This window comes from Periplaneta americana, chromosome 5 (assembly GCF_040183065.1).
Source record: "Periplaneta americana isolate PAMFEO1 chromosome 5, P.americana_PAMFEO1_priV1, whole genome shotgun sequence".
NCBI lineage: Eukaryota > Metazoa > Arthropoda > Insecta > Blattodea > Blattidae > Periplaneta > Periplaneta americana.
In genome coordinates this window covers 178,041,987-178,062,485 of record NC_091121.1, presented here as the reverse complement: position 1 = coordinate 178,062,485, position 20,499 = coordinate 178,041,987, and the positions used below count along the sequence as shown (strand labels likewise).

Sequence of the window (20,499 nt, the reverse complement as noted above, 5' to 3'; positions counted from 1 at the left end):
CCACTTAATTTTTGAAGCATTGAGCTTGCGCAGCATGTTATAACTGAAACTTAGAAAATTCAGGTGGCCTAAATTTTGTTTCTGGGTCTGTACAAAGACAAGTAATATTAACAGTAAGGTCTTTTGGTACCTCGTGAAACTTACCTGCGTATGAGAGAAAGGAAAAAGTGAACTGAGAAGCTTCCCTCCCATACTACGCTTCCACTTGCAGCTAGCTAGCTCACTCACCCTCATCATAAGGTTCTTGCTATGAGCCACGGCACACGCATGCATTTGGTTTCACGAGAAAACGAATGGCCTACAAAAAGCCGTAATATGTAGCGGTAATACAGTTTGACTTAAAGTCACAGTAGAATTTTAAATTAGAGCCTGTTGTACTTACAATGAAACATGATTGAGTTGTGAAACATCACTAAATAAAAGAGAAACTCTCCAAGATTTTGTCTTATCATGGTTTCCATGATTACTACGGATAAATTGTTACCGTCACTGTTGTTTTTGTTGCCGTTATTGATATTGTTTTTGTTCTATCATGGTTGCTATAGTTATTTACTGATCAACCATACCACGCAAAATTACCTTGATATGTCGGGACTGTTTGCAGTGCCCCAAATACACAACGCTAATATTATAATCTTTCAGTAAGATGGTGCTCCTCTGAATTTTCTGGCTTAGTTCTTTTTATATACAGTAACAAATATAAATGATACTCGGGAGGAAATTAAACACAGGATAAATATGGGAAATGCCTGTTATTATTCGGTTGAGAAGCTTTTATCATCCAGTCTGCTGTCTGCTGTTGGAATTTATAAAACTGTTATTACCGGTTGTTCTTTATGGTTATGAAACTTGGACTCTCACTTTGAGAGAGGAACATACGTTAAGGATGTTTGAGAATAAGGTGCTTAGGAAAATATTTGGGGCTAAGAGGGATGAAGTTACAGGAGAATGGAGAAAGTTACACAGCACAGAACTGCACGCATTGTATTCTTCACCTGGCATAATTAGGAACATTAAATCCAGACGTTTGAGATGGGCAGGGCATGTAGCACGTATGGGCGAATCCAGAAATGCATATAGAGTGTTAGTTGGGAGGCCGGAGGAAAAAATATCTTTAGGGAGGCCGAGACGTAGATGGGAAGATAATATTAAAATGGATTTGAGGGAGATGAGATATGATGATAGAGACTGGATTAATCTTGCTCAGGACAGGGACCAATGGCGGGCTTATGTGAGGGCGGCAATGAACCTCCGGGTTCCTTAAAAACCAGTAAGTAAATTCTTTTTATATATTATTATACATCACTGCTCTAAAGGTAACATTTATTCATTAAAAGTGTAGGAGAATAATAATTATTAGGCCTACTAAAATTATCATTTGTTACGAAATAATAATACATTGGGAAAACGTTTTTAATAAACTTGTCATAGAAGTCGATTTTACACGTTCTCAAAACTTAGCGAAATGGCGAAAGAGAGAAAAAGAGAGAGAGAGAAACAAGAGAGAATTGTGCTTTACATTCGTAGGCAAGTGTCCTTACTACTAACCACAGTTCATACCTACACACCAACGTTCAATATTATACCCGTCCAATCATTTTCCTAGACTTATGTTGTGTCCGCCATATTGGTTTTCACTGTGAAGTATACCCTTTTCGCTGTAAGAAAAATCCTAATGTAAACACAAGCACGTGGCTGTCATACCCGTGATTGGCTCCCAGTCGAAACACTCACACGACGCAGGAAAATATAGTTCCGTATTTGAAAATCGTAACCTTGTATTATTTGAAAATAAAAATTGAATTCTAATTATTAAATATGACGAAAGATGTAACTTCACTCATATGTAAAACACTATGTAAGAGAAAAGCTACTTTTATATTTTGTTATTTACGTTGTAAGCGGATGAATACTAAGAGTAATACCGAGGTGGTCTGTTCTTGTAATACGCTGACGTTACTTGAGCTTGTTCTCGTAAGCACGTGATAGTATGGTTTCTGCATCCTCAATGTTGTGGTTGCCAGTACTAAACATAAGAGTGGAAACCCTCTCAAAAACGGAGAGAAATACAGTAAGGTATAGTGTTGAATGTATATAGTAAATTGAGTTGAACCCACTCAATTAATTATAAAGTAATAGTTTTCTAAGCAAACGAATGCATAGTAGTGAGGTTAGGTCTACTTGACGAGTAACGGGAAATGTTTAACATGAAACAGAATGTACAACAATGGGCGGGATCTCTTACTGAGAATCTCTGGCGCCAAACTGCGGCCAATCAAGCCTCACTTCAGTCACGTGACACTGTTTACTGTAGGATTATTCTTACAATGAAAAGATTATAAGCAATGAGTGTAATCATGAGAAGATTAGTTCTTATATTCGTTGCGCAGGTTCATTATTAGTATATTATTACTTTGTATTTTGATATTTTTCTAAATACATATGTGGTTAAGGTGCTTAGGAAAATATCTGGGGCTAAGAGGGATGAAGTTACAGGAGAATGGAGAAAGTTACACAACGCAGAACTGCACGCATTGTATTCTTCACCTGACATAATTAGGAACATTGAATCCAGACGTTTGAGATGGGCAGGGCATGTAGCACGTATGGGTGAATCCAGAAATGCATATAGAGTGTTAGTTGGGAGACCGGAGGAAAAAAGACCTTTGGGGAGGCCGAGACGTAGATGGGAGGATAATATTAAAATGGATTTGAGGGAGGTGGGATATGATGATAGAGACTGGATTAATCTTGCACAGGATAGGGACCGATGGTGGGCTTATGTGAGGGCGGCAATGAATCTTCGGGTTCCTTAAAAGCCATTTATAAATAAGTAAGTAAGATATGTGGTTAAGGGGGGAGGTACACCATTGGCTTGCAAAAATCTAGTGCAATTCATTTTTTTATACCTCAGCTACCATAAAAGCTAAATAAACAAAACTTTTCATATATTACACTTTATAAAACACTATTCAAAATATTAAAATAGCTAATAATGACCATAAAAATTATATCACATTTGCATAATTATTTTAACAACTGTAAAGCATTATATGATAAAATATACAATTAATTAAATATCTGTATGATTGTTTCACTAAAATGTTTTGAAGACCTACATCAACAACATAGTCTAGGATCTCATTCCATCAGGAAATATAAATATATTTTTTTCTTTTTTTATATAAAATTTTAGAAAATTTATAATTGAAGGTAACGATTAAGAAATTATGTACCTCCCCCTTAATTCATTATTACATTTTAACTACGAATATATAGGAACTAGCTTTCATAACTATTTATTTTAACCATTACTCTGGTTATTCATGACAATGATTGTAGCCATAAGCCACTTGAAACTCTGAGGATACCTGTCCTTCATTACCTCTACTCGTAGCAAAGGACACTTGGCGACGTAATATGATATGTCTATATTAAATAACGCCAAATTCTTTGAGGGTATGGGAAAATTTATGGCAAAATCGACAGCGCTGGGTGGAACTGACTGAAGGGAAGGAGGCCAAAGAAGTAAAGGTTAGAGTTACTTAATAGTGTTGCAGTGGGTAATGCTGTTCCTGGATGCAAATAAGGAATATTAGAGATTAATCTTCTTTTGTTTCACTGTGTGTATTTGCATCTCTTTTAAAGTGTGCATAGTCCACTCCTATGGAGTAACGGTTAGCATAACATGAAAGGAGTTGGCTCGGGTTCAAATCCTGACTGGTACAAGTTACCTAGTTGAGGATTTTCTGGGGTTTTACTTCGGGTTGGGGACAACTGGCCACAGAAAATTGGCCACAGAGGCAACTCGCCACATAATTGAAATTCGTATCAAAGACAATTTGCCACATAATTGAAATTCGTATCAAAGACAATTAGCACACATTAAAATTCAAGGCAATACTCAAATTCGCAACAATTTATAATATATTTCTATGGTAACACAAGACAAACCCAGAAGTTGTAAACTAATTAGGAACTATGGCGGAAGAAATTCGCTTCACAAAATCAGAAAGAGGCTCTGGCAAATTAATATAATCTTGGCTACATGTACACGAGACTTGGAGAAAATAAGAATGGAGTTGTTTGGCGCTGTGACATGCGTGGCGGTGTAATGCAACAGTCACGTTATCAGCAGATGGAAGCAGTGTCGTCAAAGAACCGTCTGAACACAAGAATCATTCTGCAGGCTGGGGAAGGATTAAGGCAAAGGAATGTGTAGAGAACATGAAGGCAAGGGCGGGGACTTCCCGAGAACCAACGTCTGTCATTATTCAAAATGAGTTACAGCTTATTTCAAACGAAGCCAATGTGAATCTACCGAAGAAACCATCTATTAAAAAAGCTGTGCGCCGTGCCAGGAAGCTGCACCTACCACCTGAACCAAGGAATATTGACGAACTGAACGTTATAGCCGACAGATACACTAAGACCGTTCAAGGAGAAAGGTGGTTGTTGTATTTTGAACCGGAGGACAACGTGAAAGTTATATTTGCCACTAATTCACATTTAAAGAAATTGTTACGGTCCCATTTTTGCATAATGGACGGTGTGGCAAATTGTCTATCTGTGGCAAATTGTCAATTTGTGGCAAATTGTCTATCTGTGGCGGATTGTCCCTATTACCAATTTTCTGTGGCCAATTGTCCGGAACCGTTTTACCTCAACCCATTAAGAGCAAATGCTGGGTAACTTTCGGCGATGGACCCTGGACTCACTTGCCGGCATTATCATCTTTAATTCATTCAGACGCTAGATAATCACAGCAGTTGATAAAGCGTCGTAAGATCCTCCCCCCCCCAAAAACATAAAGTGAGCATAGCTATTGTACTAATAGCCGTACAGGCTCTTGCAAAGGATCGTATGTACTGTGTTTGTATCCATTATGTATAAATAAATGCATTTTATTCATCATATTATGAAGTTTCCCAATGGAGATTAACTGTACTTTCAGCCTAGTTATTTGGACTTATCGAACCAAGCAGAATAGACTATTGTTTCTGATTTAGAGCGATAAGACCCTGATTATGGAACATGTTAGTGAAAAATGTCACACGGTTGCAAAACCCAAAATCTGTTTCACAGTAACAAACGTCATGCAGTGTTATTCACATAATGAGCAGGTCCAAAATTACAAATACAAGTTTCAACCACACGCTGTACTTACAAAAATTATGACTCGTTTGACTAATTTACAGTTTTTCAATAATGGAAGGCCGATAGGAACCTGAAAAATAAAATACATTTCATATTTTGTTCACTTAATTACGAAACAGTTCGATAAATAATGCAAGATTAACTACTATTAGTCGCGCATGGATCTGAAAGACCCATGGGTTTTATTTAGTTTAATAGCTTAGCAACAGATGGACCTATGTTCTTATCTTCAGGATGTAACTTCAGCATAAGGCCTATATTACACTATCAAAATCTTACATTTGATCATATTTATTTGATAAAAAATTGTATCATATTCCGTGACATAGAAATTTGATAGATCGCCATTCAATCAATTATTTATATTCAAGTGTTAAAAGTAGTGTACGAAAGATTCAACATGGATAAAAAAAAATTATTATTTTTTCCACTCTGTAACTATAAAGATAAGAAATGAATGAAATTGACGTGTGTCAAAAAAGGGATAACAGAATTGTAAAAATTTAAAGGGACTCGTATCCTAAGAACAATGTACGTATGTATGTATTTATTCACACTGCAGTGGGTATATACCGGTGGCAGTGGTAACTAATTACACTCAATAATGACAATAATAAACTTATTAATTAAAAATACAATTAATAATAATACTAATAATTAATACTAACAATAATTAATAACAACAACAACAACAACAACAACAACAGGGAATATACTAAATTAAATGAAACGACCACTTAAAATAACATTTGAAATAAATCTAATTTGTATCTTAAAACTAAGATCGAACTAAAACCCACGAGTATGATATGTTCATATCTGCACAAGTACCTTTCAAATTACACTCATTTCGCTGTCAACTCACTCACTGCAATGGAACTACGACACATTTCACTGATTCTATCCTGATTTCACTAACACTTCAAAAACATTTCACTGTTCAAATACTATGCACTGCCACTATAAACTATAAAGCTTCACTGACAGGAACACGTTTCACTTACACAGCACACTTCACTGACACGACATACTTCTTCACTGATACAACACACTTCACTGACACAACATAATTCTTCACTGATACAACACTTCAATAACAACATATCATTTACACCCTTTAACTACTGTGTATAATTACCGTCTATTAGTAAGGTCCTTAAGCCTATTTTTAAATACATTTTGGTTGTTGGTAAAGCCTTTAGTAAGTCTGCAGGTAAAGCATTCCAGCCCCTGATAGTACGATTGAGGAAAGAAAACTTTCCAGTGTCCGTCCTCTGCCTTCTTTCCCTCAATTTATATGAGTGGTCGTTCCTTGAAGAGTAATTTGGCGGCTGCAACCTATTTTTTATTTCTCTCCAGGCAGGCTCACCTCTGTATGAAAGACAAAAGAGATGGAGCGACTGCACTGTGATCCACACAAGCTGGGAGACTTACAAAACCCAGAAGAATAAGAGAGAGAAAAAAGAAGGGAGAATTCTAGTAATTAATTAGATGATTTTCCACAAAATTCATCGGCCTTTCCTCGCCCATATCAAAATTCAACTACGCTACTCCTCATCAACATAGTTTACCACACTATTCCACACATTATGGTCCGGTTTCTTCAACCTTTGTTAAAATGCACCTAACATAGCGTTAATTAACTGTAAGTTAAAAGTATGAATTGGTATTAAAAATATTGCGTTTCTTCGACTTTACATTTCACATTTTAACATTCTGTTTGTTAACTCTTTGTTAGGACCAGAGATTCTAGAGTTTAACCATAACCTATAACAAAGTATAGGCTCACTTCTGTTTTCTGAACTGTGACAATTGCGATTCTCGCTTGTTTTCGTTGTTTAATTTCAGCTTCTTTGCTCGTCTGTATCACAATAGCGTGGAGCGGCGTATTGGTATTGCTGTTGTGAAATGGAAAACACTGGAACAAAAAGAAATCGTGGGACTAATTTCTCTTCGTTGGAAAGAAACCTTCTGCTGGAAATTATTTCGCAGTATAAACCAATTAATGAGAATAAACAAACACACGGATCTAAGTTGAAAGAGAAAAGTGAGGCTTGGCAGAAAATAGCCTATACCTTTGTATGAACTTCTGGTCTGTCAAATCACAGAAATCATCTGCTCTGTTTATGTATTCATGGATATCATTTTATAAATAATCAAGATATGTAAGTTCAGCATGTAACGCACCAGCCATATTGGTTACTTATATGCTAACAGAGAGTTAAATGATTTAACTGCACGAAATTGGGCAGTTAAATTAACATAGGTTTTAACAGCCTGTTAGTACTAACAGTAGTTGAAGAAATGCTTCAACTGTTAAGTTTACAGTTAAAATGGAATAATACACTATTATAATTTAACAAATGTTGAAGAAACCGGGCCTATGAATTCCATCACAACGTGTTTCAGATTAGAAATGGATCTCACATCGACAGACTACCAGAGACTGAGAATATCTAAGCTGTCATCCCGAGAACTGCTAAAGAAGAAACAAATATCATTCGACTATAAGCAACGAAAGACATACAAGCTGATGTGAAGTTCTTGCTTTATTAAATTTCACCCACACATAACCGCTCGCTTTAAAATGAAATCAATAATAATAGTTCGCCATTTTTTATTTACCAACAAGTCCTTAAAAATAAATTTCTCTGTAAAATGAAAATTGGGGAGAGGGAAAAAGGAAATAAAAAGGAAGAGAGAGAGAGAGAGAGAGAGAGAGAGAAAATGTCGCCCCCCCTGGAAATTGTCGCCCTAGGCAATTGCCTAGGTTGCCTAGGCCTAAATCTGACTTATTTACCTACTTACAAATGGCTTTTAAGGAACCTGAATGTTCATTGCCGCCCTCACATAAGCCCGCCATCGGTCCCTATCCTGTGCAAGATTAACCCAGTCTCTATCATCATATCCCACCTCCCTCAAATCCATTTTAATATTATCCTCCCATCTACGTCTCGGCCTCCCCAAAGGTCTTTTTCCCGCCGGCCTCCCAACTAACACTCTATATGCATTTCTGGATTCGCCCATACGTGCTACATGCCCTGTCCATCTCAAACGCCTGGATTTAATGTTCCTAATTATGTCAGGTGAAGAATACAATGCGTGCAGCTCTGCGTTGTGTAACTTTCTCCATCCTCCTGTAACTTCATCCCGCTTAGCCCCAAATATTTTCCTAAGCACCTTATTCTCAAACACCCTTAACCTATGTTCCTCTCTCAAAGTGAGAGTCCAAGTTTCACAACCATAAAGAACAACCGGTAATATAACAGTTTTATAAATTCTAACTTTCAGATTTTTGGACAGCAGACTGGATGATAAAAGCTTCTCAACCGACTGACACTGAGTGTAACTTTCTCCATTCTCCTGTAACTTCATCCCGCTTAGCCACAAATATTTTCCTAAGCACCTTATTCTCAAATACCCTTAACCTATGTTCCTCTCTCAAAGTGAGAGTCCAAGTTTCACAACCATGAAGAACAACCGGTAATATAACTGTTTTATAAATTCTAACTTTCAGATTTTTGGACAGCAGACTGGATGATAAAAGCTTCTCAACCGACTGACACTGAGTGTAACTTTCTCCATTCTCCTGTAACTTCATCCCGCTTAACCACAAATATTTTCCTAAGCACCTTATTCTCAAACACCCTTAACCTATGTTCCTCTCTCAAAGTGAGAGTCCAAGTTTCACAACCATGAAGAACAACCGGTAATATAACAGTTTTATAAATTCTAACTTTCAGATTTTTGGACAGCAGACTGGATGACAAAAGCTTCTCAACCGACTGACACTGAGCGTAAAATCAAAATGTCAGATACTGACAAGCATAAAACATGAAAGAATGAAGAATCATTCTGAAAGCAATCTTTAGTCAGATATTTTATTGCTCGATTCCAATGTGAAGTCATTGTTTATGTAATGTGGGTATTTGCTGAGGTCAAATTTCAGTCTAGTGTTTATTACTTTATCGGTGTGGGCCTGTATGCTAATAAGAACGAATGACACTTATTGCAGTGTATTATTCTATTACTCAGTTCCTCAGGATCTACTAAAATGCACATTTCAGCATGCGATGTGTATCCTATGTGGAAAAGTGTGGGGGATGCTGAAGGTCTGCATTCTTCATTTCTACGATGCAGAGAAACTGATCATATTATTCATTTCTGGGCATCGAACTTAACAGCACGCCAACCTGTTGGGTCACGTAACTAGTGCTGCGCCTGCTTTTAGAATTGGTTTACTTTTCTTGTAATCAACAAAGTATACTGTATATATTGATATGATCAGTACGTATTCCTTCTAGTTCAGACGCTACTCGCTAGATGGCGCTAGTTACAAACACTTTGAATTTAAACTCCTATAGATGTCGGGTGCATCAACTCTGACATCCACGCTATTCGGGTTCTTCAAGAAAATCAATGGATATAGAAAACTGAACCGATTTCGTATATCATCACTGATTAACGGAATAAATATAAAATGACCAGTTTTAAATCAATCTCTATACTAATAATAAATCTGTAGCCAAAATTTTTCTGGTAATTTTCGATTTTCCAAAAATAATTGGTGTTACCATGTATAATTAACCATCTTGAAACCGAAAATCGCTTGTTTGAAATTTCTGCTTGTATGTCTGTCTGTCTGTCTGTCTGACTGTATGTTTGTTACCTTTTCACGCGATAATGGCTGAACCTATTTATATGAAAATTGGAATATAAATTAAGTTCGTTGTAACTTAGATTTTAGGCTACATGACATTCAAAATACTTTATTTAAAAGGGGGTTATAAGGGGGCCTGAATTACATAAATCGAAATATCTCGCTTATTATTGATTTTCATGAAAAATGTTACATAACAAAAGTTTCTTTAAACATACTTTCCGATAATTTTTATTCTATACAAAATTTTCATAGGACTGATATTTAATTAGATAAATGAGTTTTAAAATTACAATAACAACGCCATCTAAGGCGCTGTACTGAAATAAAAACAAATGACTTCGTCTATAAGGGGCCTTGGACAACAACAATCGAAAGCTATTAAACATAGCCTAAGAGAATGTTTCTGTGTTTGTATGAAGTAATATCGGAAGCTGATTAATTGTTTAATTATTATTTCACCATTGGAAAGTGTAGTTTCTCTAGATGGACATAATTCTACAATGTTATTACAGTAACTTCTGAAACATATAGCAAGTAATATAAAGTATACACATTAAAACTAAATGATATGTCAATCTTCATTAAACTATGGTTGCATGTAATAACAATTAAGAAACATGTTAAAGGAATTGTCATTGCACCAAATGATTGCTTTCTGGACCAAAATGACCGCACTTTAATTATTTAAATACAACTTAAATTAAGTAACATTAAACGATTTATCCTTCTATCCCTGGATCAAACGTCCTATTTTAATTATGTAATTACTTTATATTTATTTCTAACAGGTGCAGCGAAGCGCACGGGTACGGCTAGTAATCTAAATAAAAAAAATACAATAATAAATCGGGGTGGAGTAGCATCATCTGTACTTAATCCATTAATTTTATTACACAGAATATTAATAAAATTTTGTCTAACCAAAAATATGGATTACCCAACAAATTTAATTTATACAGATTTTAATGTATTGCCTATTGAAGAAATTTATAAATATAGTTTACTAACTTACTACCACAGAAATAAAATAAAACATAAATCTAATCGTACTTGAAGACAAAAGTCTACTTTCCCATTAATTGAGCCTAAATGTCATACAAGTGCAGCTCTTAAACATGGTGCTAGTTTCGGCCCAAGACTTTATAATAAAATTACAAACCATTTTCAAATTTGAAATATTTTAAAATTGAAGCTTTTAAAAAATTAATTTGTAAAATTATCCATGATATATAATATTAACAAATGTATTTTTTTACCTTTTATTTCTGTCGACTATATTCATGTTTTTATTGAATATCACTGGCTTCTGTCGGGTTGTTAATTTATATTAAATGTGTATTTTTCTCTCTTTTTCTCTTTCTTCTTTATTCTTGCTCTTGTGTTGCATTTATTGGTTTGAATTAAGTCACTTGCTGTATTTAGTAAACTGTCCTTGTAAATTTTATGTTATATTATTGACTAAGACCACACCGTACACGAACCTGGCTCTTACGGTAGTGGCTAGAAACATTTTTGTTTTATAAATGTAATTTGTACTCACTAGCTAGCTAGTTAAATAAATAAATGAATAAATAAATAAATAAATAAATAAATAAATAAATAAATAAATAAATAAATAAATAAATAAATAAATGGACGGATTGGTAGACAGATAGATAGATAGATAGATAGATAGATAGATAGATAGATAGATAGATAGATAGATAGATAGATAGATAGATAGATAGATAGATAGATAGATAGATAGATAGATAGATAGATAGATAGATAGATAGATAGATAGATAGATAGATAGATAGATAGATAGATAGATAGATAGATAGATAGATAGATAGATAGATAGATAGATAGATAGATAGATAGATAGATAGATAGATAGATAGATAGATAGATAGATAGATAGATAGATAGATAGATAGATAGATAGATAGATAGATAGATAGATAGATAGATAGATAGATAGATAGATAGATAGATAGATAGATAGATAGATAGATAGATAGATAGATAGATAGATAGATAGATAGATAGATAGATAGATAGATAGATAGATAGATAGATAGATAGATAGATAGATAGATAGATAGATAGATAGATAGATAGATAGATAGATAGATAGATAGATAGATAGATAGATAGATAGATAGATAGATAGATAGATAGATAGATAGATAGATAGATAGATAGATAGATAGATAGATAGATAGATAGATAGATAGATAGATAGATAGATAGATAGATAGATAGATAGATAGATAGATAGATAGATAGATAGATGAATAAATAAATACATAAATAAGTAAATAAATAAATAAAAATTAAAATACATAGAACATACGTGCGTAATATGTAGGAGAATAAATTGGAATCATCTACATGCCAAAAAGAATTCACTTAGTAAATCCAAGGAATGACAGAGATCAAATTTATAATTAAGCCGGCTCAAGGACAAAATGGGTGGATTGACAGTATTGGCACATAATTTGTAGTAGTAGAGTTAGAATTAGTAGGCCTAGTAAAGTTTAATTTTTGGTCCTACAGAATATATCTGTTATGGTAACAATTGATATTAGAGGAGAAAAATTCACTCCGGCGCCGGGGATCGGACCCGGGTCCTTGGTTCTACATACTTGGTACTATGGAATTCCGGTCACCAACTCACTCAATTGAGTGCGCTCCTTGTATAATGGCAGTTCATTTAATATAAATGTCATATATGTCGAACTTGGAGTCAGGCCACAAAGGGAAAAACACTGGAGGAGTGGGATTCGATCCGGTGCTGTGGATTGAACTTCGGAGTAGCTCAATGGTTAGAGCGCTTGTACGTAGAACCAAGTACCCGGGTTCGATCCCCGGCGTCGGAGCGAATTTTTCTCCTCTAATATCACTAGTAGGCCTAGTAATAGTAGTTGATTACGATGAGTTAATTATATTAGGTTACTGTTCAGTCAATGCTTATCACTTTAAACAATGAATTATATCATTGAGTATAATAGTACATTATGCAACGAGCCTATAAAGGTAGTAATTAAGACGCGAGTATGTTTGTTTATGAAACTCGCTTGCGCTCGTTTCATAATTTTCATACGAGCGTCTTAATTACCATTATAGGCAAGTTTCATACGACTTTTTATGCTCGACCATACTTCTAACTTGAAATTATTCATAACTATTCATGTTATGGTTATCTAAGTGAAAAGCGGAACTGACCTGAATTGTGAGATGTGCGCAGACGCGAAAGTATTGATTTTTTCCAAGGAACGAATGTGTCATTGACCTTGATATAATCTAGAGAATAACATGAACATTAGGCTTGATATAACCTGGAAATTGATTTAGAATTGAAAAACGAGATGACAAATTGAATTTATTTGAACATTATTAACAATTAACGGTAATTATTATAGTAACAGAACATAACCTTCTGCGACAGTATTGGATTTCCAGCCTCCGTGACTTTTCGCTAATTGTCTTTCGATTGCATATCCGAGAATAATCTATACTCGCGGTTTCATAATGGTACAATGGTGATTTTTCATTGGCTGAACAACTGAATTATAATGAATAGGTGTACTTTAATGAGGTGCATTAAAGGGCTACTACCAGGTGTATAATTACTACATTTCGGCATGGTCGAGCATAAAATATATTTTATTTTATTTTATGACGAGTGCTTTCGCCTTACGGCATCATTAAGTCTCATCTGAACATGACGAAAACACATTATAGAATATCTGGTTGGCAACTTACAGCATGCATGAATTGTGCTATTATGACGGAAACTAGAAAGTCAGATGAGTTTTTTTAGAAGTATGTCAGAATGCATATGTGATTTTTAAAGTATTTGTACATCATTGTCTAATGTGGAAAAACCAGAATTACAAAGTATTATGCACAATAGATATGTCTTAATTATAAAATAGTTAAAATTCAATTAAAAACAGTTGAACAACATATGTTGAATGAATTAGTTGTACATATCTGTTAAAATTATATCTGTGATATATGCTGACAAATTCTATCAGTTATGGAATCAAAGATTTAGAAATATGTATCACTGCTGGACATTTAATTACATGAAATAGGGCCTATTGAGATTCAAGGGGTTCATAACGTTCAAAGCCACTGCTTTAGAAGGAATCCTATCAATATGAACTGATCCTACAGACAATTAACTCATAGGGAATGCTATATAGCAGTGTCAACTTGTCCGATCTCGTAACATGCAACAGGTTAATATTACAGCGGGTTGTCTTGTTAACAGAACGATATGGATGTTTGTTGTTAAGAAGTGAGCATGGATATTTATGAAACGAGCGCAAGCGAGTTTCATAATTTTCATACGAGCTTCTTAATTACCATTATAGGCGAGTTTCATACGACTTTTTATGCTCGACCATATTTCTAACTTGATATTATTAATTTTTAGCAATGTCCCGTATATTGTGAGATGTGCGCAGACACGAAAGTATTGATTTTTTCCGAGGAACAGATGTCCACATTGACCTTGCTAGGCCATAAGAACCTACAGAGATAACACTGAAATTAAATTAGACATTGAAAAACGAGATGACAAATTGAATTTATTTGAATATTATTTACAATTAACGCTAATTATTATAGTAACAGAACATAACCTTCTGCGACAGTATTGAATTTCCAGCCTCCGTGACTTTTCGCTAATTCTCTTTCGATTGCATATCCGAGAATAATCGATACTTGCGGTTTTATAACGGTAGAAAGCTCACCTGTCATTGGCTGAACAGTTGTAACCTGAGTCGTCATTGGCTGAAAGACCTGACCTTTAATGAGTAGGTGTACTTTAATGTCATGCATTAAAGGTCTGCTACCAGGTGTATAATTACTACATTTCGGCATGGTCGAGCATAAACAAATATAAATGATACTCGGGAGGAAATTAAACACAGAATAAATATGGGAAATGCCTGTTATTATTCGGTTGAGAAACTTTCGTCATCCAGTCTGCTGTCAAAAAATCTGAAAGTTAGAAATTATAAAACAGTTATATTACCGATTGTTCTTTATGGTTGTGAAACTTGGTCTCTCACTTTGAGAGAGGAACATAGGTTAAGGGTGTTTGAGAATAAGGTGCTTAGGAAAATATTTGGGGCTAAGAGGGATGAAGTTACAGGAGAATGGAGAAAGTTACACAACACAGAACTGCACGCATTGCATTCTTCACCTGACATAGTTAGGAACATTAAATCCAGACGTTTGAGATGGGGAGGGCATGTAGCACGTATGGGCGAATCCAGAAATGCATATAGAGTGTTAGTTGGGAGGCCGGAGGGAAAAAGACCTTTAGGGAGGCCGAGACGTAAATGGGAAGATAATATTAAAATGGATTTGAGGGAGGTGGGATATGATGATAGAGACTGGATTAATCTTGCTCAGGATAGGGACCAATGGCAGGCTTATGTGAGGGAGGCAATGAACCTCCGGGTTCCTTAAAAGCCAGTAAGTAAGAAAGAAAGTAAGTAAGTAAGTAACACATTAGCATCAAATTTATCTGTTATTGTATTAAAATTATTACAAAAATTTCCATAAAAGATCACAGAGAGAGGTACAGAGTGAGACGGTTCCTCGTATAGGATGAGGAGATTTTCATTAGATTAGTATTTCGTGTTAATATTCTTATATGGATAGGATGCGCGGACGTGTAAGTTAGTTTCAAAATCTGAGACGGAAGTAACAGGTGGACAGGAAGGCCGAAAGGAAGCTAGGCGGACAGGAAACATGTGTCCAGGCGTGGAGTTGACTGATGAGGGAATGTATAGACTTTGCCTGCGGGTGGTCAGTAAGATGACGCCAAGCCAGGTTCCAAAAGAGATGATCTGGTATATGTCAGAGAATTGTCAGAACCCCGGAAGTAAGGGGATGTTCTAGTTAACGAACAATTTTTGAAGAACGCGTCTTAAGTGACGTAAGTGTAATCATGGCCAATCAGGATTCTTAATAGAGACACGTGATATATAGATAGGAGGGCGAAATTCTATGTTTGGTGGTTGAAAGTAGGGGATAGATTTGGCAGATAGACAGAAGGCATATAGAACGCGTACGGAGAAGTTGCACTCCACATATTCTCGGCAAACCTAACTCGGAAGTATAACAATTTACGGACTTAGAATTTTTTAGTGGGTGTAGTAAGAAGTCGTGTGTTGCATTATTATTATAAGTCTGAATTCTTTCCTCTCATCACGTTATCAACTGTCCGTTATATTACTGGTGTTTTATAGTACAAAAGATATAATTACGTGAACTCAGAAATTAGTATACCAACTTGCGGGAAGTGAGAGCGAGATATTATACACTTGGACGCGCATTTCTGCTAATCTGAAACGAACACTTAATAATAATAATAAACGTTTTCATAGTTCTTACCAACAACTTCTGGTGTGCGCCTACATCATTTCAGCCTACGAGCACGTCTCCCAAACCCCATGTCCCGACCGTTTTGCAGCTGACCTGGGAACCTCATCCTCTACCGGAGTAATCTCGAGGAGGCTGGCGCCCAAATTAATCAGTGTACATAGTTAATTATTGACATCGACGTGCTTCCTCGAGATACTTTCCATATACGACAGAGCTGGCAGCCGAGGGCAAGGAAAGGCGTCGTGGGCACCGGCAACTACGACGACAGACGACCGTCGCAGACATGGCGACCCCAACGAAGGCCGACCGCTTCAAGAGTGCTTATCGGGTGGGAAACTGAGCATTTCTTAGCATTTCTAAGCACTTCAACACAGGTTTTTGGAATGATTTGCGTACTGTTTTTTGCTGCCTGCTAAGTCAGCTGCATCATCAGCTGCAATAAGCATTCCTTATCCCTAATCATTAAATACATATACCGTACTAATTCTACTCGGTCTTAACTCACTGCTCTACATGAGTAGTTATATCCTCAAGAGAAAACACGGAAAGAATCTGGAGGACTCTGGTACCTCTTATGCAGATCTATGATTCGTCTAGAACAGTGGTGGGCAAAATGAACGCAACCCACAAGACAGGATTTAAATGGCAACTACATACTGTGGGAGGGGTTGCACTCTACATTGCAGTGACGGATTTACAGACAGTTGCGCCACTACACTCCTACCTACCATATGTAATTAGAATAGTCCATTCACGTGATATTTAATTAATCATTTTTCAAAGCAATTTCTTCGAAATAGGGATTTATCTGTGCATGCTATTTTCAGTTGCGCAAGGAGATAAGCATCGCTTAAGCGGGATCTGTGGCTGGACTTTATAAATTTCATTTTAGAAAACAGCTGTTCGCATTGGTAGGTTGATGAATACATACCGTCATTTCCCATAACTATGGTCCTGGAACACAACTATGGTCCACGATACAATCATTCAAAGATCATTCTTGAAGTAACATAGACCGTTCGTAGATAGCTGCAGTGACTTGAATTCAAACTACAGTACAGCAAGAATATAGACAAACGAGGTACTACGTTATGGAGTACAAAATTTGAATAGTTGTATAGTGGACAATAGTTATGTTCCAGGACCATATTTATGGAAAATGACAGTACTCATTATTTTTTAAGCAAACTGTCTAAGCAGTGGATATGTAGTACTGGACATCTTTTAAAAAATTAAAGCCCCCAGTAGACCTTCATATTCTGCTTATAAGAAGCCATCATTCTGCAAATCCGGTACCTCAATTCTGGAATAACATTTTCAATTTAAACATGAAAAGGAGTGGAAAATATATTGAAATCTTTCTCCATCCTTTGAAAATCACTGAATCTGTGTTCTTTGAACTCGTATAACAGGTGATCTATTTTAAGAATGTACATATTTAAGTTCGCGTCCTGAATATTTGTAAATGATCCTAAACATGAGAAATGAAAGAACAGCCTTTCTTGTAAGTGTGATATCCTCTAGATTCATATGATTCTGCGAAAGACATTGTATCACTAATGAAGCTCCGAAGTACAGCAATCCAGTATAATCCGCCACGTACACGCGAAGTATTTTCATGGAGTGGGGGAAGGGGAAGATAGGGGCTAAGTTTGATGCTTCGCTGAGGTCTGACATCGCTGCAGCAATGCCGCACGAATGCCCGCCATTGGTCTAGAATCACTATCATTGCCATGTACCAATTGGCCAAACTGCGGGTAACACCCTCCATTGCAAACTATTGAATCGGCGTCACGCAAACACAAGTGGTTTCCTATTTTTCGAGACGGAGATTATAATGAAAGGGGAACTGTGGAGGTTGTTTGTGGAATAATGTGGAGAAAAACGGGAGAATCCTGAGAAAAATCTTCACAACCTTGATTTTTATAATCACAAATACAACTCCATCACCGCCGAAATTTGAACTTTGGCCTGCGGTCGTAAGCCTACGCTCTGCCAACTGAACTACCGAGGCGGCTAATACGTCATGATAATGCTTTTACTTTGATATAAAATATGATAAATAATAATAATAATTGTAAAAGAATATTACAGATAAAGAATGAACTATTCAGGATAATCATTTCTTTAATTAGCTAATATTCTGAAGCTAAAAATGTATTATGAATTACATAGATGCTTCGAACAGATTTCATTTTTCGATTTTTAACTACAAAATTAAATTTCCTTACGCATTTATCACAACAATTGTTACAAATCACGTCACTCTTGTAAATTCTTCAAGACTGTACATTTGGATGCATAATAAAACTGTTAAGGGGAGAGGATGGTATTTTTTTGTGAAAAATGAATAAATTAAAAAAATTCTTTAAAATACTCTGTGATATATGTGGAATGCATAGCATAACATTTTGTGGGTATTTGTGTCCTTATCGGATGGTGAGTCGCCATTTTTAAACTTCCTGAGTTATTGATTTTTAAATCACTCGCCCACTTTTATTGTGGTTTCCGGTAATTAAATTAAAAAAAAATTGTTTTCTTTAAAATACCCTTTGATATGTGTGGAATGCATTGCATAACATTTTGTGGGTATTTGTGTCCTTATCGGATGTTGAGTCGCCATTTTTAAACTTCCAGCGTTATGGATTTTTAAATCACTCGCCCACTTTTATTGTGGTTTCCGGTAAATGAAATTTTCAAAAAAAAATTTTTTTCTTTAAAATACCCTTTGATATGTGTGGAATCCATTGCATAACATTTTGTGGGAATTTGTGCCCTTATCGGATGTTGGGACGTCATTTTTAAACTTCCTGCGCTATGGATTTTTAAATCACACGTCCGCTTTTATCGGTTTCCAGTAACTTCATTTTTTTGCTACATTGCCAGACAAAAATGGATATAATTTCTGAACTATTAAAGATAAATGCATGAAATTTGGCATATACATTCTTTAAACTATTAGGAAACTTTTCTCTGTAACAGAATTTTATTAATTGATTTCATTTTAAAAATACGTCCTTTTGTTTGCAAGAAACGAATTCAGAAAATTGTTATTAAATTTTAATCGTTTATTTTACAAACGTAGGGACTAATATCAAAATTCTGTTACCGACAGTTTGTAGAACATGCTTTTGCAAATACATTGCAAAAAATTGTTTGAATCTATCTTTAAAAACGGTTTAGATATATCGGTTTTAGTACAATCCTGCATTGGGTATATTTTTTTCAAATTTGGGCCCCCCAATAATTTTTTTTTTTCAAAATATTTTATTTGGTTGAGTTGCCACAGCTATGAGCTCTGTACATACAAAAAATTAATATTTTACACCAAATAGGAAAAGTTTAAAAAAAGACCACCCTCTCCAGAATCAAGTTCCTAAAGTCGTATGATCTGTAACAATTTTTGTGACAAGTGCGTAAGAATGATGTTAATTTTTAGTTAAAAATTGAGAAACAAAATCTGTACAGAGCAACTGACAACACATTTTTAGCTTCAGAAAACTAGCCAATTAAATAAATGATACTTCTGAATACTTCATTCTCTCTTTATAATATTCTTTTACCCTTGAAACTAAAGAAAAAAAAGTATTTTACAAACAATTTCCAATTAATGTAACTTTCAAAATATTGAGATTAGGACAAATGTTTATATGACATTTTTTGCTCAGAATATCCGTACGTGACGGTAAGTCCTCGTGAATCACCCTGTAGAACACAGTAGTGATTGTGAGATAGTGATCTAGTGATTTAAATGTTCTGTCCACCGCAAATTTAGTAGGATCTGTTCTTTGATAAATCCGCTATCTGTGGGAGCAAGAACCTGGATTATAGGAAACGTTTTGTATATTTCGACTAATGAAAACATAAATAGTTGAAACTGCAATTAATATGAACAGGTAACATGAGGAAAACGAAGGAAGGCTAAAGTATCTGTCTATATCAGATATGTACTAAAACGAATGGAATTCGTACTAGAACTTGCGTGATGTTGTATCATAGCTATCAGAGTTTTTTAACCTCTCACTTCATTATTTTTATACACTATACTCTAACAGTCTGTTATATACGCTTCTTCTTTCGCTTCCATTTATTTTCTCTCCGTTACTTTATACGTAGGCTACAATCGTTTCTGATTTAAGAGTATGATTGATTTTAGAATTACGCTCCACAAAAGAATAGACAGAATTAACTTTTCATAAATTCATATACAGGGTGGAAATGAAATAACCTTGCAGACTGAAAGGAACGACAGGGTACACTGAAATGAATAGAAAACCTGTAATAGA

General features: G+C 35.3%; 1 protein-coding gene across 7 annotated transcripts in view; it reads right to left on the bottom strand.

Moving 5' to 3' along the window:
• The window catches only part of LOC138700302 (uncharacterized), a 507,020-nt gene that overhangs the window by 332,949 nt on the left and 153,572 nt on the right, over positions 1-20,499 (bottom strand). For 4 of the 7 annotated variants that reach the window (XM_069826822.1, XM_069826826.1, XM_069826824.1 and 1 more), the window contains exon 5: positions 5,168-5,227. The exons of the other annotated variants lie outside the window; for them this stretch is intronic. In XM_069826822.1, coding sequence (XP_069682923.1) covers positions 5,168-5,227 — 60 coding nt within the window. The remainder of the gene's footprint in view (positions 1-5,167; positions 5,228-20,499) is intronic. 7 annotated transcript variants of the gene reach the window in all.